Source organism: Balaenoptera physalus (genome assembly GCF_965194825.1).
Source record: "Balaenoptera physalus genome assembly, chromosome: 12".
In the NCBI taxonomy this organism is placed as follows: domain Eukaryota; kingdom Metazoa; phylum Chordata; class Mammalia; order Artiodactyla; family Balaenopteridae; genus Balaenoptera; species Balaenoptera physalus.
In genome coordinates this window covers 77,921,511-77,938,198 of record NC_138897.1, presented here as the reverse complement: position 1 = coordinate 77,938,198, position 16,688 = coordinate 77,921,511, and the positions used below count along the sequence as shown (strand labels likewise).

Genomic DNA, 16,688 nt, shown 5'->3' with positions numbered 1-16,688 from the left:
CTGATGTCTGGGGAAAAGCTGAAAGACGGAAAAATTACCTTGGCAGACTGAGGAAAAAGCCACAGTATCATAATTTGTGGGAGGAGGGATTCCTCAGTTTCAGGTCTATCAGATAACTTCACTTTGGAGTTTTCTTATCTGTAAAAGAGGAGGGCGGGTTAGAGTGGATTGTCTTTCCATTCCCACCCAGCTCTGAAAGGCTAATTTCTCTTCATTCTTTACCTTGATCTTTCTCTTGAAATTAAAACTGATGAGTTGCTTCTGGATCTTGAGTTAGGAAGTTTTCATTTCTTTGTCATTCTTGCCCCGACACATTTTGCATTTTTCTCTGGGTACGTGCTGCTGAAGGAAATTTGGATTTGCCATTTGGCTACATTTTAGGAGAGCAGACAAAATGCCATACTATTCTGGTTTTTTTCCAGCTTTTCATTTGTAGAAGTAAAGCTTTCACTCAGGGGCATGATTTTAATATACTTTTTGTTCTCCCACAGACACGATGAGGCGAGTGGTACGACAGAGCAAGTTTCGCCATGTATTTGGACAAGCGGTGAAAAATGACCAGTGTTACGATGATATCCGGGTTTCTCGAGTGACCTGGGATAGTTCCTTTTGTGCTGTCAATCCCAGATTCGTTGCCATAATCATAGAAGCGAGTGGGGGAGGAGCGTTCCTTGTACTCCCTTTGCACAAGGTAAGTCATCTGACTTTCCATCCTGTGAGACACCCTCCGGTAATCTCTGTTTAGTCTGTAATAGATTGATTTTGGAGATTGATAGTCACTAAGCATTGTGTGATTTCTAGGACCATTAGACTTGGATGTAATTGAGCTTAAGTTCCACACGCTTTACTAACCACATCAGTTTTTCTCTGACAGAGAATCATTGAACAGAATGGCAAATTCTGTTCTGGGTGTGCCCTCTACGGATGAAAAAGATTCTTATAGTGATGCTGTGAGCATGGACAGGCACAGGAATTTTATGATTTGGTTCATAATCATCCACCTTTCATAAAAGTTTTTCCCAAAAGTGCAATTTTAGAAACAGTTATGTTTTCAAATGGGCAGAAATTGATAAGATGGTAAGAGAATCTTTTTGGTGTGTGAGGTCATGAGGACTGAGACTTTTTGGTTTTGCTTTGTTTTTGGTTTTGAATGGTAAATGGGACGAGGGCTCAAGAAAATGTCCCCAAACAATGCAGATTTCAAGTCTGGACAGTAGTAGGTTTCAGCATAGGATCTAAACAGCATTACCAAGCAGTGGAAATAAAGGCTCTTTATTGAAAGTGGTTCTGTGTGACTTTGAACCCGCTGGGCTTCCTAGTTCTCCCTTCTCCTGACTTTATCCTTCCAGAGAGCCCTCTCCAGTATGGGGGAGAAGATAGGAGATTTGTAATTTTCTGCCTGTTCTTGAAAATTGTAGATGAAAGTCTGTACTAGCTTTAACAGGAAATCCCAGAATTGCAAATAATGGGGGGGTGGGAAACACCGTGAAGAGAGAGCTTGGAAAGAGTCATTTTCTGATTAGCTTTTAGGAGGAGAATAAGTTTGGTGAGTCCTGAGCCCTAATGATAAAGATGCAGATGTTGGGTCATGTTAACAGCTGTTTTCACTCTGCTGGGAACAGTGGGTCTCCCTGAGTCTGAGCCATGCCTAGTAGAGGCATGTCTCATCATAATGGACCATGTGATTCTGAAAGTGGTTACAGTAACATGAATTTCTGTCAGAGTATTGTATTTTGGTGTTTTTTCCTTAGGAAAACTCTTGCTGGGAAAACTTCCAATTCTCTTGTACTTCTCATTCTCTCAGATGCTCATGACTAACTTGTTTTATTTTAACATCTGATTTGTATCTCAGTGGCTGGATTGATGTGATATTACACAATAGAACCATCTCACTACAGAGGAGATGGATGCCTTTGGGGAACAAATCTGACATATGTTTCCAAACGTACTTTCTTATTGGTGAAGTTGTTAATCATGTTATAAAGGAGAATCTTTTCATTAAATTGAAATTAAATTTTCTACTCAGATACTTTTGCTTTTGTGGAGGAGATTGTTGTTTCAGTGGTGAACAATACATTACACTATTGTAGCTGTACTTACCTGATTTGGGAGTGGGGGTTGGAGTTTAATGCCAGTCGCGTTTGATCTCCATGACTTTCTAGTCAATTTGTTCACCAAGAGCAAGGAGCATTTGGAAACTTGACTTTTCAGTGGTGGGTCTTATGGCAGCCAGCTGAGAAGACACCTCAGCTTGTCAACCAAGGTCAGGCACTGAAGTACCATGATCCCTTTTGAGTTCAAGAGGGATAAATTTAAGACTTTTTGCTTCAAAGAAGGAGAATAAGCCAATTAAGAAGCTCCAAATAAACTTTTGAACGGCTAATCTTCCTCCACGTTCAGACAGTTCTCTTCAAGTCCCACATTCACAAAAGGCTCTGTGAGTCCACCTTTGCTTTCACAAACCATGGGAAACTTAGAGTTACATTTATACTGTTTAAGGGAGCCCTGTGTGCAGGTCCTAAGCTAACTGGATCTTATGCTTTGGTTTTCAGTTGCATTAAGTGACCAATACCTAATAAATAGGTTTTATTATTTTGTTCTTCAACCAGCTGTATAGGAATTGGGACAGAATAAGTTGCTTCAGAAATTATCAAGTTTGAACAAAACGTTGGCTTTTGGAGGAGCCTCGAGGGTCTGTCTTTTTCCCGGGCTTATAATACATTCTGTGTGGCTCTACTCCTTAAATATTAATTTGTGTTGGAGGAGGTGACATTGGCATAAACTAAGCCCAGTGACACCCATTGGAAATAAGGTCAGTACTTGGGGTTATCGACTTTTATAATCGACGGGTTCACACGTACTCTGGGATTTTTGTGTATTAAAATGTGTATTGAGCCCTTAGGGTCAGTGTGGCGTCGAGGAAGGAACATGGGTCTGGAGCCAGGGGTTCAATCCTGTCTTGGTCACCGACTTGTGGTGAGACGTGGATATGTCATTCTGTCCTTATGCTCTCCCATATCTCTATCTGTAACGTGAGGGTCTATATATAAAAGTGATTTTCTAAATGGTTCTGAAGAGCCTAGGGGCAGGATAAAGATGCAGACGTAGAGAATGGACTTGAGGACACGGGGAGGGGGAAGGGTAAGCTGGGACGAAGTGAGAGAGTGGCATGGACATATATACACTACCAAATGTAAAATAGATAGCTAGTGGGAAGCAGCCGCATAGCACAGGGAGATCAGCTCAGTGCTTTGTGTCCATCTAGAGTGGTGGGATAGGGAGGGTGGGAGGGAGACGCAAGAGGGAGGGGATATGGGGATATCTGTATATGTATTGCTGATTTACTTTGTTATACAGCAGAAACTAACACACCGTTGTAAAGCAATTATACTCCAATAAAGATGTAAAAAAAAAAAAAAAAGTGGTTTGCTACCCAAAATTCAGCAGAGGAAACACTGGTGTTCCTTTTTTTTCCCTCCTTAGTGCTAACATGTAACTTTGGGAAGTAGATGCCTTTTTACTCGTGGCTGCTTTTCCGCCAAGGGCAAGGCTGAGCCCAGCAAAGAAAAGTGGTCTGTGGCTCCTGTAGACAGTTCTGTGTCTTGGGAGCTCTTAGAAGGATCCGCTGTGATGGCAGGGCCTAGCCCAGAGCCCCGAAGTGTCAGGTGACACCCACCTTTCTTTTCTTCTTAAGACCCTGTCCCTTGACTACTTACTATCTAGGTTTTTAGAAAATAGAACTATGTCCCACATTGTCAGAAAACCTACATTTCTGCCTGCTTTAAAGGGCTGATTGCCCTCTGGATATCTATTTCCTTATAATTTTGGTATAATAATGAATATTTGAATAAGGATCGTAAGTTTTACATTTTTACAGATATTTCGTTGTTCATATAGTACGAGGTCTTCACTGTTCTTTGACTATGCACATGTGGTTTGATTGTCTATAGACGGAGTGTCTGCTGGGTTCCATCTTTGCTCTCCAGGAGCACTACATCTACTTTTCATTGTGGTCAGTTTCCTGACCACCCCACGTCCCCCAGGAGATTGCTGGTACTGCGGTGTTTTTGTCTCACCTTTAGAAGTGCAGCCTTGAAGGAGAAAAACATTGGGGACCTGAATACATGGTGAACCCATTGATCCTAATACAGGACTCTGCCCTGGAAAAGAGATCCTACAACTTCAGTGTCTTGGCAACTTTGAAATAGTTTTACAGTGAGGTGCTGCTTTTGTTTAAAGGCAAAGAAAAACCAAATTCCCACATATAATAAGAAGTGATGCTTGAAATGAAGATTGTGGGAAATGATGCTCTGGGTGTGTATTGGGCTCCTGTACGTGTTGATGGCAGTCTAGGATTTCTCTAAACATGAACTTAAGGAGGTGGGTATGGTTTTTAATCACTATCTCAAGAGACTTCTGGCAGTGTGTATGTGTATGTGTGTGTGTGTGTGTGTGTGTGTGTGTGTGTCTGTCTGTCTGTCTGTCTGTCTGTGTCCCCCCGCTGTTTTTTTTTTTCCTGGTTATAGTCAGCCAGGTTGGTTTTAGTGATGCTTTTGGGGCTTTCTGTCCATGTTAATATTGAATATGTGTGTACTGATCTTAAGATGTATTGTGACTCTTTCTGAAAGGCTCCCATTTTAAAACATGGCCTTCCATGAATTCTTCTTCAAAGTTAGTTAGCGTCAGCAGTAAATAGGACTTATTATTGCAGTCTCATGAGGCTTATGATTAGATTCCAGGAGAATCATGGTCTCTGTCTTCCAGGACTTAAAATTAAAAATGGAAAGAGTGGTAGAGACAAATACATTGACACATACACGCAAGAGGTAAGCTTAGGAATGAATATATGTTTATTTAAGTGTATGGTTTATGAGGTTTTTGTTCGAAAAGTTTTATTAGAGAAAGTAGGATTTAAAGAGGTCACTGCTGGGGGAATACGGAAAGTACTCAGCCCTGAGGTGGGGCGATTTAGATTAGCACACATGATTCAGGGTTTCTTTTGTAATGCTTCCCTCAAGCTGTGGCATGCTGTTCAGTCATGACTTCTCAAGGTGTGGCTTAGTACATTTTCTTATTCTTTGGTCTTTCAGAGGATGAATAATATCAGTCTTGTTGAACAGAAGTTGGCTTTGTGGTTTTGGCCGTGGGGTTCTCCCCACAACTACACAAGCTGCCTTGTCAGGAGCACACAGGTTCCAGCCCCCTGTGTGCTACCACGTGGGCACGAAGGTCACGAACGAGCCTCTCCTTGTGCAGGAGCCACGCTCGTGATGTGAGACCAAGGCATTCCCATCCCTGTTGTGAGCCACGGTGGCTCCTACAAACAGCAGTGTTAGGTGTGTGTGGGCACAGGCGTGCGCATACGCACTAAAACTTCAGATCACTGTGAACCTGGAGCAAGGGTTGAGGGAGTTGGTTAGAATTCTATGCTCTTGATGTCTTAACATCCGCTTGGACGGAGGATGCAAATTGGAGGGCTCCTGTCTTCCCTAATCGCTTTCTCCCTTCCTCCCTTGACTGTTCTTACTTTGGAGGATTGGAGTGATGGCTAATTTCGTCTTCCCAGTAATTGCCTAGGAGAGCAGCTCTGCTCTGGGCCATGATGGGATAGGTGTGGCCAAGTCTTTGTCAACCTTTTGGGTCACTGTCTCCTCTCTCTTCTTGCTCCTCTGGTGTAGCTGTGAGGTGCCTTCTTATACACAGTTATGTTTCTCCCGTATATTTTAAGAACTGTGTGTGGGAATATTTGGGATCTTGCTTTATTTATGTCTGTGAACTATCTTTTCAGCTCATTTTGTAGTCTTTCTCAACTAGAGTTTTGTGAAAGAATTCAGCCCCTACAGAAAATCATTTCAGTGAATATTTTCTTAGTTTTCTCAAGAAAGGGACATAACTAAGCCTTATAGATGGATAGGAGAGAAATTAATCCATTACATAAAGTAGCTGCCTTAGGGCATTAGGACTTAATTCCTTCACAGAACCCAGGTTGACAAGGACTGCTTTAGAGTATTTTTCTGTCATATTTATTGAAGAAGAAATTTATTGAGGAAGAAATTTTGATTCATTTCAGTCAGTATTCTAAGTGCTCCTTCTTAATGTTTAGTATCCAACTCAAATTTTATCTCCAATTTGCTGAGACAGTGGAAATCATCCTTTGGGATTCCTTAGCTGCTTGTCTCATGCCACTAATACCACAGGCTGCATTATCACATTGTAATGTGATTATTTTCTTAGCCACATGACAGATAACAGGAGGGTGGTTGGAATTATATGCTCTTGATCTCTTGACCTTCGCTTGGATGGAGGATACAAGATGGATGGGTGTATGGTAGGGTTCTCCAGCATCTCACCTTACTCTCTTGTGGTAGCAGCCTCCAAGATGGGCTCCAATGGTTCTCGCCTCCTTGTGTCTTGCCATTGTGTGGTTCCCTCCCACATTAAATAGGGCTGACCTGTGTAGCCACTAGGATATGGAGGAATTGATGGAGTGTGACTTCTGAGACTTGGTCATAAAAGCATATTAGCTTCTACTTTATTTCTTTTGGAGCTTTCATGCTGTAAGGATGCTCAAGCAGCTCTGTGGAGAGGTCCATAGGACCTCCCGCCAATAGCCAGCACTGACTTACCAACCACGTGAGTGTGTCATCTTGAAGGTGGATCCTGCAGACCTAGCTGACACCTTGACTCAGGAGAACCCTCAGCCAGAACCACCCGGATAAGCTGCTTTTGAACTCCTGACCCACAGAAACTGTGTGAGATGAGAAATACTTACTGTTTTAAGTAGCTAAATCTTAGCGTAACTCATTAAGCAGCAGTGATAACTAAAACATGTACAGTTGACCCTTGAAAAACCAGGGGTTAGGGGTGCAGACCCCTTGGCAGTTGAAAATCCATGTATAAGTTTACAGGTGGCCCTCTGTATCCATGGTTCTGCATCTGCGGGTTCGATCAACTGTGGATCTTGTAGTACATATTTTTTGGAAAAAATGTGCATATAAGTGGACCTGCATAGTTCAAACCCGTGTTGTTCAAGGGTCAGCTGTAGTCTCAGGATGTGGCACTTGACTCAATAATGTTAGGTCACACAATGCACAAATAAATGAGTAATTCAAAGCGGCCTGAAAGGCCTTTGGGTAATTTTAAACACTTTTTCCACCTCTCCTTTTAAAAAAACTCTGTATAGATAGATACATACATATAGATATACAGCATTCTTTAATAAATCTTAAATGAATAATTGAGGGATTCAGTACAGTAGCAAGAGAAAGTTATGTTAGATGGCAAGATCTGGTTATCCTATGTTCTGTGATACTGTCACATAACCTCAAAATGTGCTATAAGGTTATAGTCTGTCTTAAGTATAATTTCAAATTATGTTATTATTTTGGGGGGGGGGGAATGTCTGAAATGTTAATGTAGATGGTGGGACTAAAGGTGATTTTTATTTTCTTCTTTATAATTACCTGTACTTTTTTCAAAATGTTTTACAATGAACTTATTACATGTAAAGATTATTTTTAAAAAGTATTATCAGAAATATTACCAAAGCTATGAAGAGCTAATTGTTGTTTAAGCTTAAGTGAAATCTAAAACAGTACTTTAAAAAAATTACATTAATTCATTCACATACTTATTTCTCAGACATTTGAGCACCTGCTCTGTGCCAGGACCTGTTTCGAATCTTGCTCTTAAAAAAGCTTTGCTAACAGTTGGCCTCGATCTCTCCAATGGGGAGGTTTGTCTGTGTCTAAAGGGCTCTGACACAGCGATGGGAGATGAGTTCTAAATGAGGCTCAAGAAAGATGTTACAGAGAAGGTTCTGTTGGAAGTTGGGTTTCTCCTGAGTGTAGGAGCCAGGGATGAAACAGAAGAGGAGCCCAACCAACTCACTAAACTGATGAGTTAGAAGAGGGCCTCTGTTCCCAGGAGGGCGAAGAACGAGGGGGGCCACATTCCTTCTTTCTGCGTTGGGATGGCCTTTTCTCGTATTGGAGAAATGGAATGCTTGATTGGAGGGGGATTAGGAGGAGCTGTACGACAGCTTTCTGGTAGAAAAATTACACACTTCTTGGCTCTTTTTTTCCTTCACTTCCAGTGTAAATAGTGCAAAACTGGTGTTTTCCTTCACCGTTAATGGAGAAGAACCAGGATAAGCACTGCTCTGCATTTTAGGATTTTTGTTAAAACTGGATCTAGGGGCTTCCCTGGTGGCGCAGTGGTTGAGAATCTGCCTGCCAATGCAGGGGACACGGGTTCGAGCCCTGGTCTGGGAAGATCCCACATGCCACGGAGCAACTGGGCCCGTGAGCCACAATTGCTGAGCCTGCGCGTCTGGAGCCTCTGCTCCGCAACAAGAGAGGCCGCGATAGTGAGAGGCCCGCGCACCGCGATGAAGAGTGGCCCCCACTCGCCGCAACTGGAGAGGGCCCTCACACAGAAACGAAGACCCAACACAGCCAAAGATAAAAAATAATAAATAAATAATAAATTAAAAAATTAAAAAAAAAAAAAAAAAAAAAAAAAACTGGATCTACATGGCATCTTTCCACTGTTTCAGCTTCAGGGAAAGGCGGTGACTTCATGTTATATTCATAAACATAAGGCTCCAAAGTGACATCAGAATGTGCTTGGAGGGTCCCCTTCATGTATGATGTCTTAGTTTTTGCACACGGTGGGGTTGCTGTCATACCTCTGTTCTACAGTTGCAGAAATTGAAACTCAGGCTGAGTGACTGCCCGGAGCTGTGGGGTCTTCCGTGGATTAGAACCTAGGTCTCTGAGTCTTTATTTGATTTGTACATGTATATTTTTGATTAACATTTTTTTTCCCACTGAGTGTGAAAGATTTTTTAATAGAAACCGTGGTCTAATTGACACTTAATCCTTTGCATTCTTTCTCTGGGATTAGAAGGCTTAATAACAAAAACACTAGCCTGTCAGGGCTCTGATTCTGGCAGCTCGGAGAATTGTCTCAAGGTTTGGAAAGTGCTTGGTCTCTACCATGCCTTGCGAGTAGACAGTGGCAATGATGGAGTTGCAGCAGCTCCCATCATTGAGGGCTTCCTTTAAGTGCCAGGCGCCGTGCTGATAAGTGCCTTCTTTCATGGACTAGTTCAAAAGAAATGGCAGTCTCCCGATGGTTCTTTTCTCTGTGACCCCCAGTTACTGCCAGCACCTGCTGGATTTGCATTGGCTGCGCCTCCCCCTTACTGTATGCTGCTGACAGGCAATTTCCATTCCCACAAATAGCGGTGCCCCATTTTGGACAAGGGTGGCGATGCCAGTAGCCCTTTGTACAGATGTGGACATCTGGCACAGGGTAGCTTTGGTGTGATGGGCAGGGGCTTTTATTCAGTGCCAGTGTCCTGATGCGTCCTGGGATGCCCATTCACCGCCTCCTGAAGTACATGCTGTCTGCTACCCTGAGCACCTGAACTGTCAGTTGTGTGGGCTGTGAAAGGCTGGGAGGCGGGGCAGGGGCGGCAGCGGAGGACGCGGGGTGAGGGGCGCCAGGTGCAGAACAATGACTTCCAAATTACTTCCCGAGCTGCCAGCCCCACGAGCACTGCACGGCCTCATTACCACATGAAGCGCCACAGAAGGACCTTTTCATTTGCTCCCAGTGACTGTTTTCCACAGTCTTGTGGGGGGGGAATGGGAGGGGGACACCCTACTCACCCCCAGTTAACAATGGAGCACAAAGTCCTGGCAGAAGGAATCTCACCATGTACCCTGGGGCTATTTTTGATTACAGTGAGTGGCTGTGACTCAGAGTGTGCCCTGGCAGATGACGGCTCCCCCCTCCCCTCCCCTCCCCTGCCCTCCTCCTACCCCCTTCCCTGGAGATGAGCAGGCAGCCTGTCCTTTGTGCGTTTCCTTGGCCGGCCTCTCACGCTGCTGCAGTTCACTGATATGTCCACAGCAGCCGGCCTGCAGGCCTGACAGGGCTCTGACAGTGGTTTTTACCATATATGGCCATCAGAGCGCTGGGGCTGTCAGCTGGCCAGGATCATTTCCTTCCTTTGCTTTGATTGGCTGCGTGGCTCGGAGAATGGTGGGATCTGGGAGTGTGTGGTGAGGGGAAGCCACTGAGTCAAGTGCAAAGAACATTTAACTCTTTCCTTGTTTTCTGGAGCGTGAGTCTGGGCTGAGCACATGGGCAAGTGCTGCTGCCAGAAGCCGCCTTGCATAAACGTGATGATGACCCAAGTCAGGGAAGCAGCGAAGAGCAGGTTTCTGAATACTGATTGCTCTAGTAAAATCGACTCCAGGTGCAATGGACAGATTTCTGCTGTCCCCGTGTGTCCAGAAGCCTCTTTATAACCATATGTAGTAAACGTTCTGCTCTCACCAAGTTGAATTCCATGCTAGTTGGGGGTGGGGCCTGAGCTGAGTCCAGGGAGGGCTGAGCCTGGAGGGCAAGTGATGAGCACAGCACGGGTTGGCTTTCTCAGAGGAACGGGGACTTGGGTTTCCTTTCTGGCTGAGCTTTAAGTCGGGAGTAAATGATACAGGCTACTGAATTGGGTCTCTGCTCCAGTCCTCCTGCTGTTTACAACCACTGCAAGATGTGAGCTGCCTCGGCCGTGCAGCCCAAGGCATTTGCCTAAAGAAAAAGAAAAAAGAGAGATCTGTGATATTTTTCTATTTTTCATCCCCACTTCAAGAAGGGTGGGTTTTTGTTCTGAGGCTTGTGGGTAAACCAGTGCAGAGCTGGGATTGGAAGGGGTAGCTCTGGGGCTTTTCCTCATTCACCAAGGGTCCCATGGGAGGAATCTCCAATGTCATTGGAGGTGACACTCAGTACCAGGGGTTAGGCAACAAGTTACTCTCCTTTCTGCTTGGATATTAAATGCTTTGTTTTAATTTCCTATATTTGCACTTAGTTCGATAGTTCTTTCGCTTTCCAGTTTTTCCTTTCGAGCTGAATTGTATTTTGACTAGGTTCTGCCTCATCTTGGGCTCCTAGTTTTTCTTTGTTCTCAGACTGGAGGGATCACATGGAATTACTTGTCTGCATTGAGGAGGTCTTTGCTTTATAAATTTTCTGCTGAGTCAGGAAGTTAGGAAATAGAGCTGCTCCATTTGCTGTTGTGTGTTTAGGTGTGGTTGAGTAAGGAAATGCCAACTCTTCCACCTTTTTGCTTTCTGATAATAAAATATCCATAGTTTTATAGTAACTGCCCTCAAGTTCTTAATGGACTTTTAAAATGGTCTGTTCACTGTTCAACTCAGTCTTTTAAAGAGGACCTGTGATGCCAAAATGGTTTGCTCGGCATTTTCACTTGTGCCGGTAAAGGCTGTTCCTTTTCACTCACAGGCAGGGAACGGCTCTCAGCACCGTGCTGCCTCTCCCTGGCAGCTGTGGCGGCTGGCTCACTTTCCAGGACCCGGTAACCCAATCTCTATGTGCTATTCCAGAGCACCTCCTCTCACCCTCAGGGTTGGCGTTTCTGGTTCCCTTAAAGTAAAACCTCCCCAGAATGTTTTATTCCTGGACCACGAGCTGTCACTCTTGGTGACCAGCCTGTCAGCAGGCCCTGTATTGTGTGCATCCGTCTTCCTGGTAAGCTACAGGGGTCCTTGTCTTGCTCTTCTGGCCAGTCTCTCCCCTGTGCCATGACCACTGTCACTGTAGCTCCTCCCTGTGAGGGAGCAGGGCCTGAAGAGATTGCAGTGGAACATGTATCCACATAAATAATACTGTTGCAAGAAAAAGGAAATTGAAAAAAAAGGAAAACCCACTTCAATAGATATCCTTTTTTGACTCCTTTGAACTCTGCACAATATGAATGGAGGCCTTATGCCCAGGCTGCAAACTTTTCCTTTGCTTCCGAGCACATGTTTGACTTAACCGTTCTCCTTGCGGAGGGTTCAAGAATTCTCAGGGTATTACTCCAAGGCCAGTAATGAGGTATTATCTGTGCCTTTGAAAAGATCTTTTAACGTATGGACAATATGATAAAGTTACTGAACTTTGGACACATCAAGTGATTTTGATCAGCATTTTTTCCTAAAATGAAAACCTGTATGAATATAAAGTAGGGAATGAACAGTTTGAAAATCTTTGTTCCTTGAGTCGGGATGGGGGGTGGAGTGGGGGCTGTTTGGGCCTTACATCTGAGGGTGGTGTAACCAGTTTGGATAATAAGCTCAGATTATAGTAATGGATTATAAAGTGGCTGGATTATAAGAAGAATGCAGATGAGAAGTTTGGAGGGAGGTCCTGGGAGCTTCCTGCTGTGGACTAGCTGAGGGAGATGGCCTAGGAAGCGGTCACAGCCCACCGCCCCACAACAGCTTGCGTTTCTATGACTGAATCCAGAGTGTAAACTAGAAGGACATTGTATGTGGAATACCCTGAGCATCTTAAAGGGGAATATTAGATTTGAGTGATAAAAGTAACGGGTGTCACTTTTTGGCACCATACGAGTTTTTTTTTTAACTTTGTGGAAACGTATGTTAGTTGTGAGAAAGAATAAGCCTGCTGGGTAAAGTGTTATGTGGCTTTAACCAAATGTTACTTTTGGAAGGAACCAGTAATTATTAGATTGAGCATCATTGGCACCAGTTTGGTAGTATCTTCAATCTAATATTGAGTGAGCTAATGTGTGGATCGAAAACAATTACCATGTGAGGGGACCGTCTTACACTAAGAAACAGTCATTCTGAATGATTAATGCAAAGGTCATATTGGAAGCATCCCAATGTTGTATTTTGAGACTTTGGGAGGGTGAAAATGTCTGCATCTGTAAAATACGCCATTAGCTTCCTTGAAAATACATCCCAGGTGGAACTCCTTTATAGAAACATCTATGAGAAGATTTCTGTACATGTCTGTTTGTATACATTAGAATTCTTTTGATTGCACAGTAGTGTCTTCGGCGTGTGGGATGAGTGCACTTCCTAAATGTGGATTCCTTTTTTTTTTTTTTTAATTTTATTTATTTATTTATTTATTTATTTATTTATTTATTTATTTATTTATTTGGCTGTGTTGGGTCTTCGTCTCTGTGCGAGGGCTTTCTCCAGCTGCGGCAAGCGGGGGCCACTCTTCATCGCGGTGCGCAGGCCTCTCACTGTCGCGGCCTCTCTTGTTGTGGAGCACAGGCTCCAGACGCGCAGGCTCAGCAGCTGTGGCTCACGGGCCCAGCTGCTCCGCGGCCTGTGAGATCCTCCCAGACCAGGGCTTGAACCCGTGTCCCCTGCACCGGCAGGCAGACTCTCAACCACTGCGCCACCAGGGAAGCCCTGGATTCCTTTTTGAAAAGAGATATGACAAATAAGTAAGATAGGACTTCCCTGGTGGTGTGGTGGTTAAGAATCCGCCTGCCAATGCAGGGGAAACAGGTTCGAGCCCTGGTCTGGGAAGATCTCACATGCTGCGGAGCAACTAAGCCCATGTGCCACAACTACTGAGCCTGCGCTCTAGAACCCGCAGGCCACAACTACTGAGCCCACACGCCACAACTACTGGAGCCTGCGTGCGTAGAGCCTGTGCTCGGCAACAAGAGAAGCCACTGCAGTGAGAAGCCTGCGCACCGCAACGAAGAGTAGCCCCCGCTCGCTGCAACTAGAGAAAGCCTGCGTGCAGGAGTGAAGACCCAACACAGCCAAAAATAAATAAATGAGTAAAATAAAATTACTAAAAAAAATAATAATAATAAGATACACTGATGTAAATGGAAGCAGTTGTGGTTTCCTATTCAAACTAATGGGAAATACCTTTACAACTAGAAATATCATTTCATAAGAGTTACATTGAATTTTGTATGCCTAAGGAGGAAGTGTTTTTGCCAACTTATTTAAAATTATAAACATTCCTTCATAGAGCAGTTTTACAAAGATATGTATTTACTGATGCTTAAATTTTGATTTTTCACCCCTCACCCCCCCCCCAAAAAAAAAAAAGAAAGCCTGTAGGAGGAGAGTATTGCCTAACTCTGTGGGCTTAGTTGAAGCATCAGTCTCCAGGAGCTCTGCTGAGGCTTTTGGCTGCTTTGAAATTTTTGAGGACCTTCCCCATACCCAAAGTGAATGATAGTTAGTGCTGGTGTCTAGGTGGTTTTCTGCCACCGTAAGGGTTGCTAGCCAGAACATGTCAAAGCCATCAACCTCAGCTTGGGCCGCCACATGGAAATTGTGCTGTCACACCTCTCCCTCGTGCCAGCTGTACACACACTTTGGAGGCTGCATTTTCCCTGGGGCTCATATTGCTGGGCCTCCTGCAGGCCACCGGATCTTTTAGATAATAATAGTCCTTAAGCCAGTGCCCTGACCTATTTCACCAGTGTCCCATAAGTGTATGAACTGGGGTCTGGGCCAGAGCCTTTGGGAACCTTGGTGTTGGTCATTTTCGCCACTTGAGTTGACTTGCTGGTAATTCTCATCACTTGGAGTTTTAGCTAGAGAGGTACAATAAAAGCTCTATGGCATGTGATCGGGATAACTAGTAAGTAATCAATACATTTGAATAATTATTTAAAGCAAGAAATCTGAACATCCAACTGGCTAGTCTCAGCTAAACTTTCAATTCCATGCTAGCAAAGTAGTAATATTCTAGATGATGTAACTGAGGTGATGCATCCTTAATGAAACAGTGGACTGATTTGTTAGTAAATGAAATTATTCTATGTATAACCCTTGGGAAATTGATGAGTAGTTCTTAAATCACTGTTCAGCCAAAAAAGATACTTTAAAAGCTGTTATTAAGTTCTTGTCGGTCTTTCTCCCAGCCTCGGCATTCATTTAAATTTGCTGCTTAGACGTGCAGGTAAGCCGTGTTGTCACCATGACTTGCAGTGATGTCTTTCTGAATGGTCCTTCACAATCTAGAATTAGACATGGATTCCTTGGTTTATTCACTGGATGATAAATGAGGATGTGTCATGATTATGAATGAGAAATGCATTCTCATTAGATCCTAGGGCAAAATGACTTTCAGAAGTGATGTGCCCTCATCTTTACCATATAAGGCCATTATTGTATGGTTTCCTTCAGTTTCCATGGACTTGAGCTCTCAGCAGTTTATAATTGCCCAGCTCCGCCCTTTTAAAGATACATACTTATGGGTGAAATATGTTGTTGTGCTTTGGGTTTGATTTTGTTATGGGTAAGAAGCTATTTGGAGGTGCAAGCCCTTGGAATCACAGCAGCTGATAACTTGACTGTGTGTGGAGCACACCCTGTGTGTAAAACCATCTTTGCACATTTAAAACAGCATTTTTTTCTCATACTTCTTTTTGTTCCTCTATCACTGTCAGACATTTAGTCGATTCCATTTCTGTTGTGCTGCAGGATGATGCTACTTTCCCTGTTTTATTTGTTGTAAGGATTTGTGATGATGTTATAACCAGAGGAAGCAGCTGTTTGCAGGGTATCATTTTTTATTAACTTGTGTTTCTGATGACCAGCTGCCACTAATTTCAACATTACTCTTGTGCCTTTTTCACAACCCCATGGCATAGTGGAAATTTTCTTTCTCTGTAGAAACCTAGTAGGATTGTCAGTGATATTTTAGATCTCTGCTTCTTGGTTTTCTCTGTTCCTATTTCTTTATTTAGAAAGTGGGAATAATAGAGTTGCTGTTTCATGAAGGTAGTTGTGATAATGCACATAAAAGATTGTCATACAGTTCTTAGCACGTAACATAAGCACTCTGAAAGCGCTAGCGATTTTTATTACTAATTATTTGTTTTTGATAGAAAGGGAGGAAATAAGTGGCAATTGTCTTTTAAATTACATTCAAGTTCCTGTGAAAATGTTGGGCTCTTTATTACTTTTATGCTATAGACTTGTCGGGGCTGAGTTGAGAATGGCAGAAATGCTTCTTACTATTCTCAGATATCTTACTTGATTGAAGAATACTGGTGAGTAGCTATTTACTTTTGGCCAGGGTTGTATAATTTTAGCCTTAAAAAGAAAAGTCATTTAGTAAGCTTCTGAGTATAATTAAGAACAACTAATATTAATGTACGTCCAGATTCCCCTCAAAATTGCTGTATATCTGAGCAAAAGCTCTTCTTAGCCCAGATAGAAAAAAATTATTTGGTGTCCTTGGACGTTTAGAGTTCAGTGACTATACTCTGCCATCAAGGATGCCAGATGGGGTGTGCTGGGGTGAGCCTCAGAATGCAAACACCCTGCGATACAATAAAACATTTTAGGTAGAAAAGCTTTTTTCCTTGGGATTAAAGGTTTGTGTTTTTTTTTAGATTTTTAAAATTATTTATTTATTTATTTATTTATTTATGGCTGAGTTGGGTCTTAGTTGTGGCACGTGGGATCTTTGTTGAGGCATGCAGGATCTTCACTGTGGTGCACGGGCTTCTCTCTAGTTGTGGCTTGTGGGTTTTCTCTTCTCTACTTGTGGCACACAGGCTCCAGGGTGCGTGGGCTCTGTAGTTGTGGCACGTGGGTTCCAGAGCATGTGGGCTCTGTAGTTTGCGGCTCACGGGCTCTAGCTGAGGTGCGTGAGCTCAGTAGTTGTGGCATGCGGGCTTAGTTGCCCCACGGCATGTGGGATCTTAGTTCCCTGACCAGAGATCGAACCCACGTCCCCTGCATTGCAAGGCGGATTCTTTACCACTGGGCCACCAGGGAAGTCCCATAGATTTTTTTTTTTTAATGTAAATGAATAACAATACATTGGTGTGTTTCTCAACTTTATTATATTTTAATTATTTTTTT

The 16,688-nt window shown here is 43.3% G+C and overlaps 1 protein-coding gene across 4 annotated transcripts in view; it reads left to right on the top strand.

Moving 5' to 3' along the window:
• The window catches only part of CORO1C (coronin 1C), an 81,353-nt gene that overhangs the window by 27,474 nt on the left and 37,191 nt on the right, over positions 1 to 16,688 (top strand). For all 4 annotated transcript variants that reach the window (XM_082417528.1, XM_082417529.1, XM_082417530.1 and 1 more), the window contains one exon: positions 492 to 691. In XM_082417528.1, the coding sequence (XP_082273654.1) occupies positions 492 to 691 (200 nt within the window). The remainder of the gene's footprint in view (positions 1 to 491; positions 692 to 16,688) is intronic.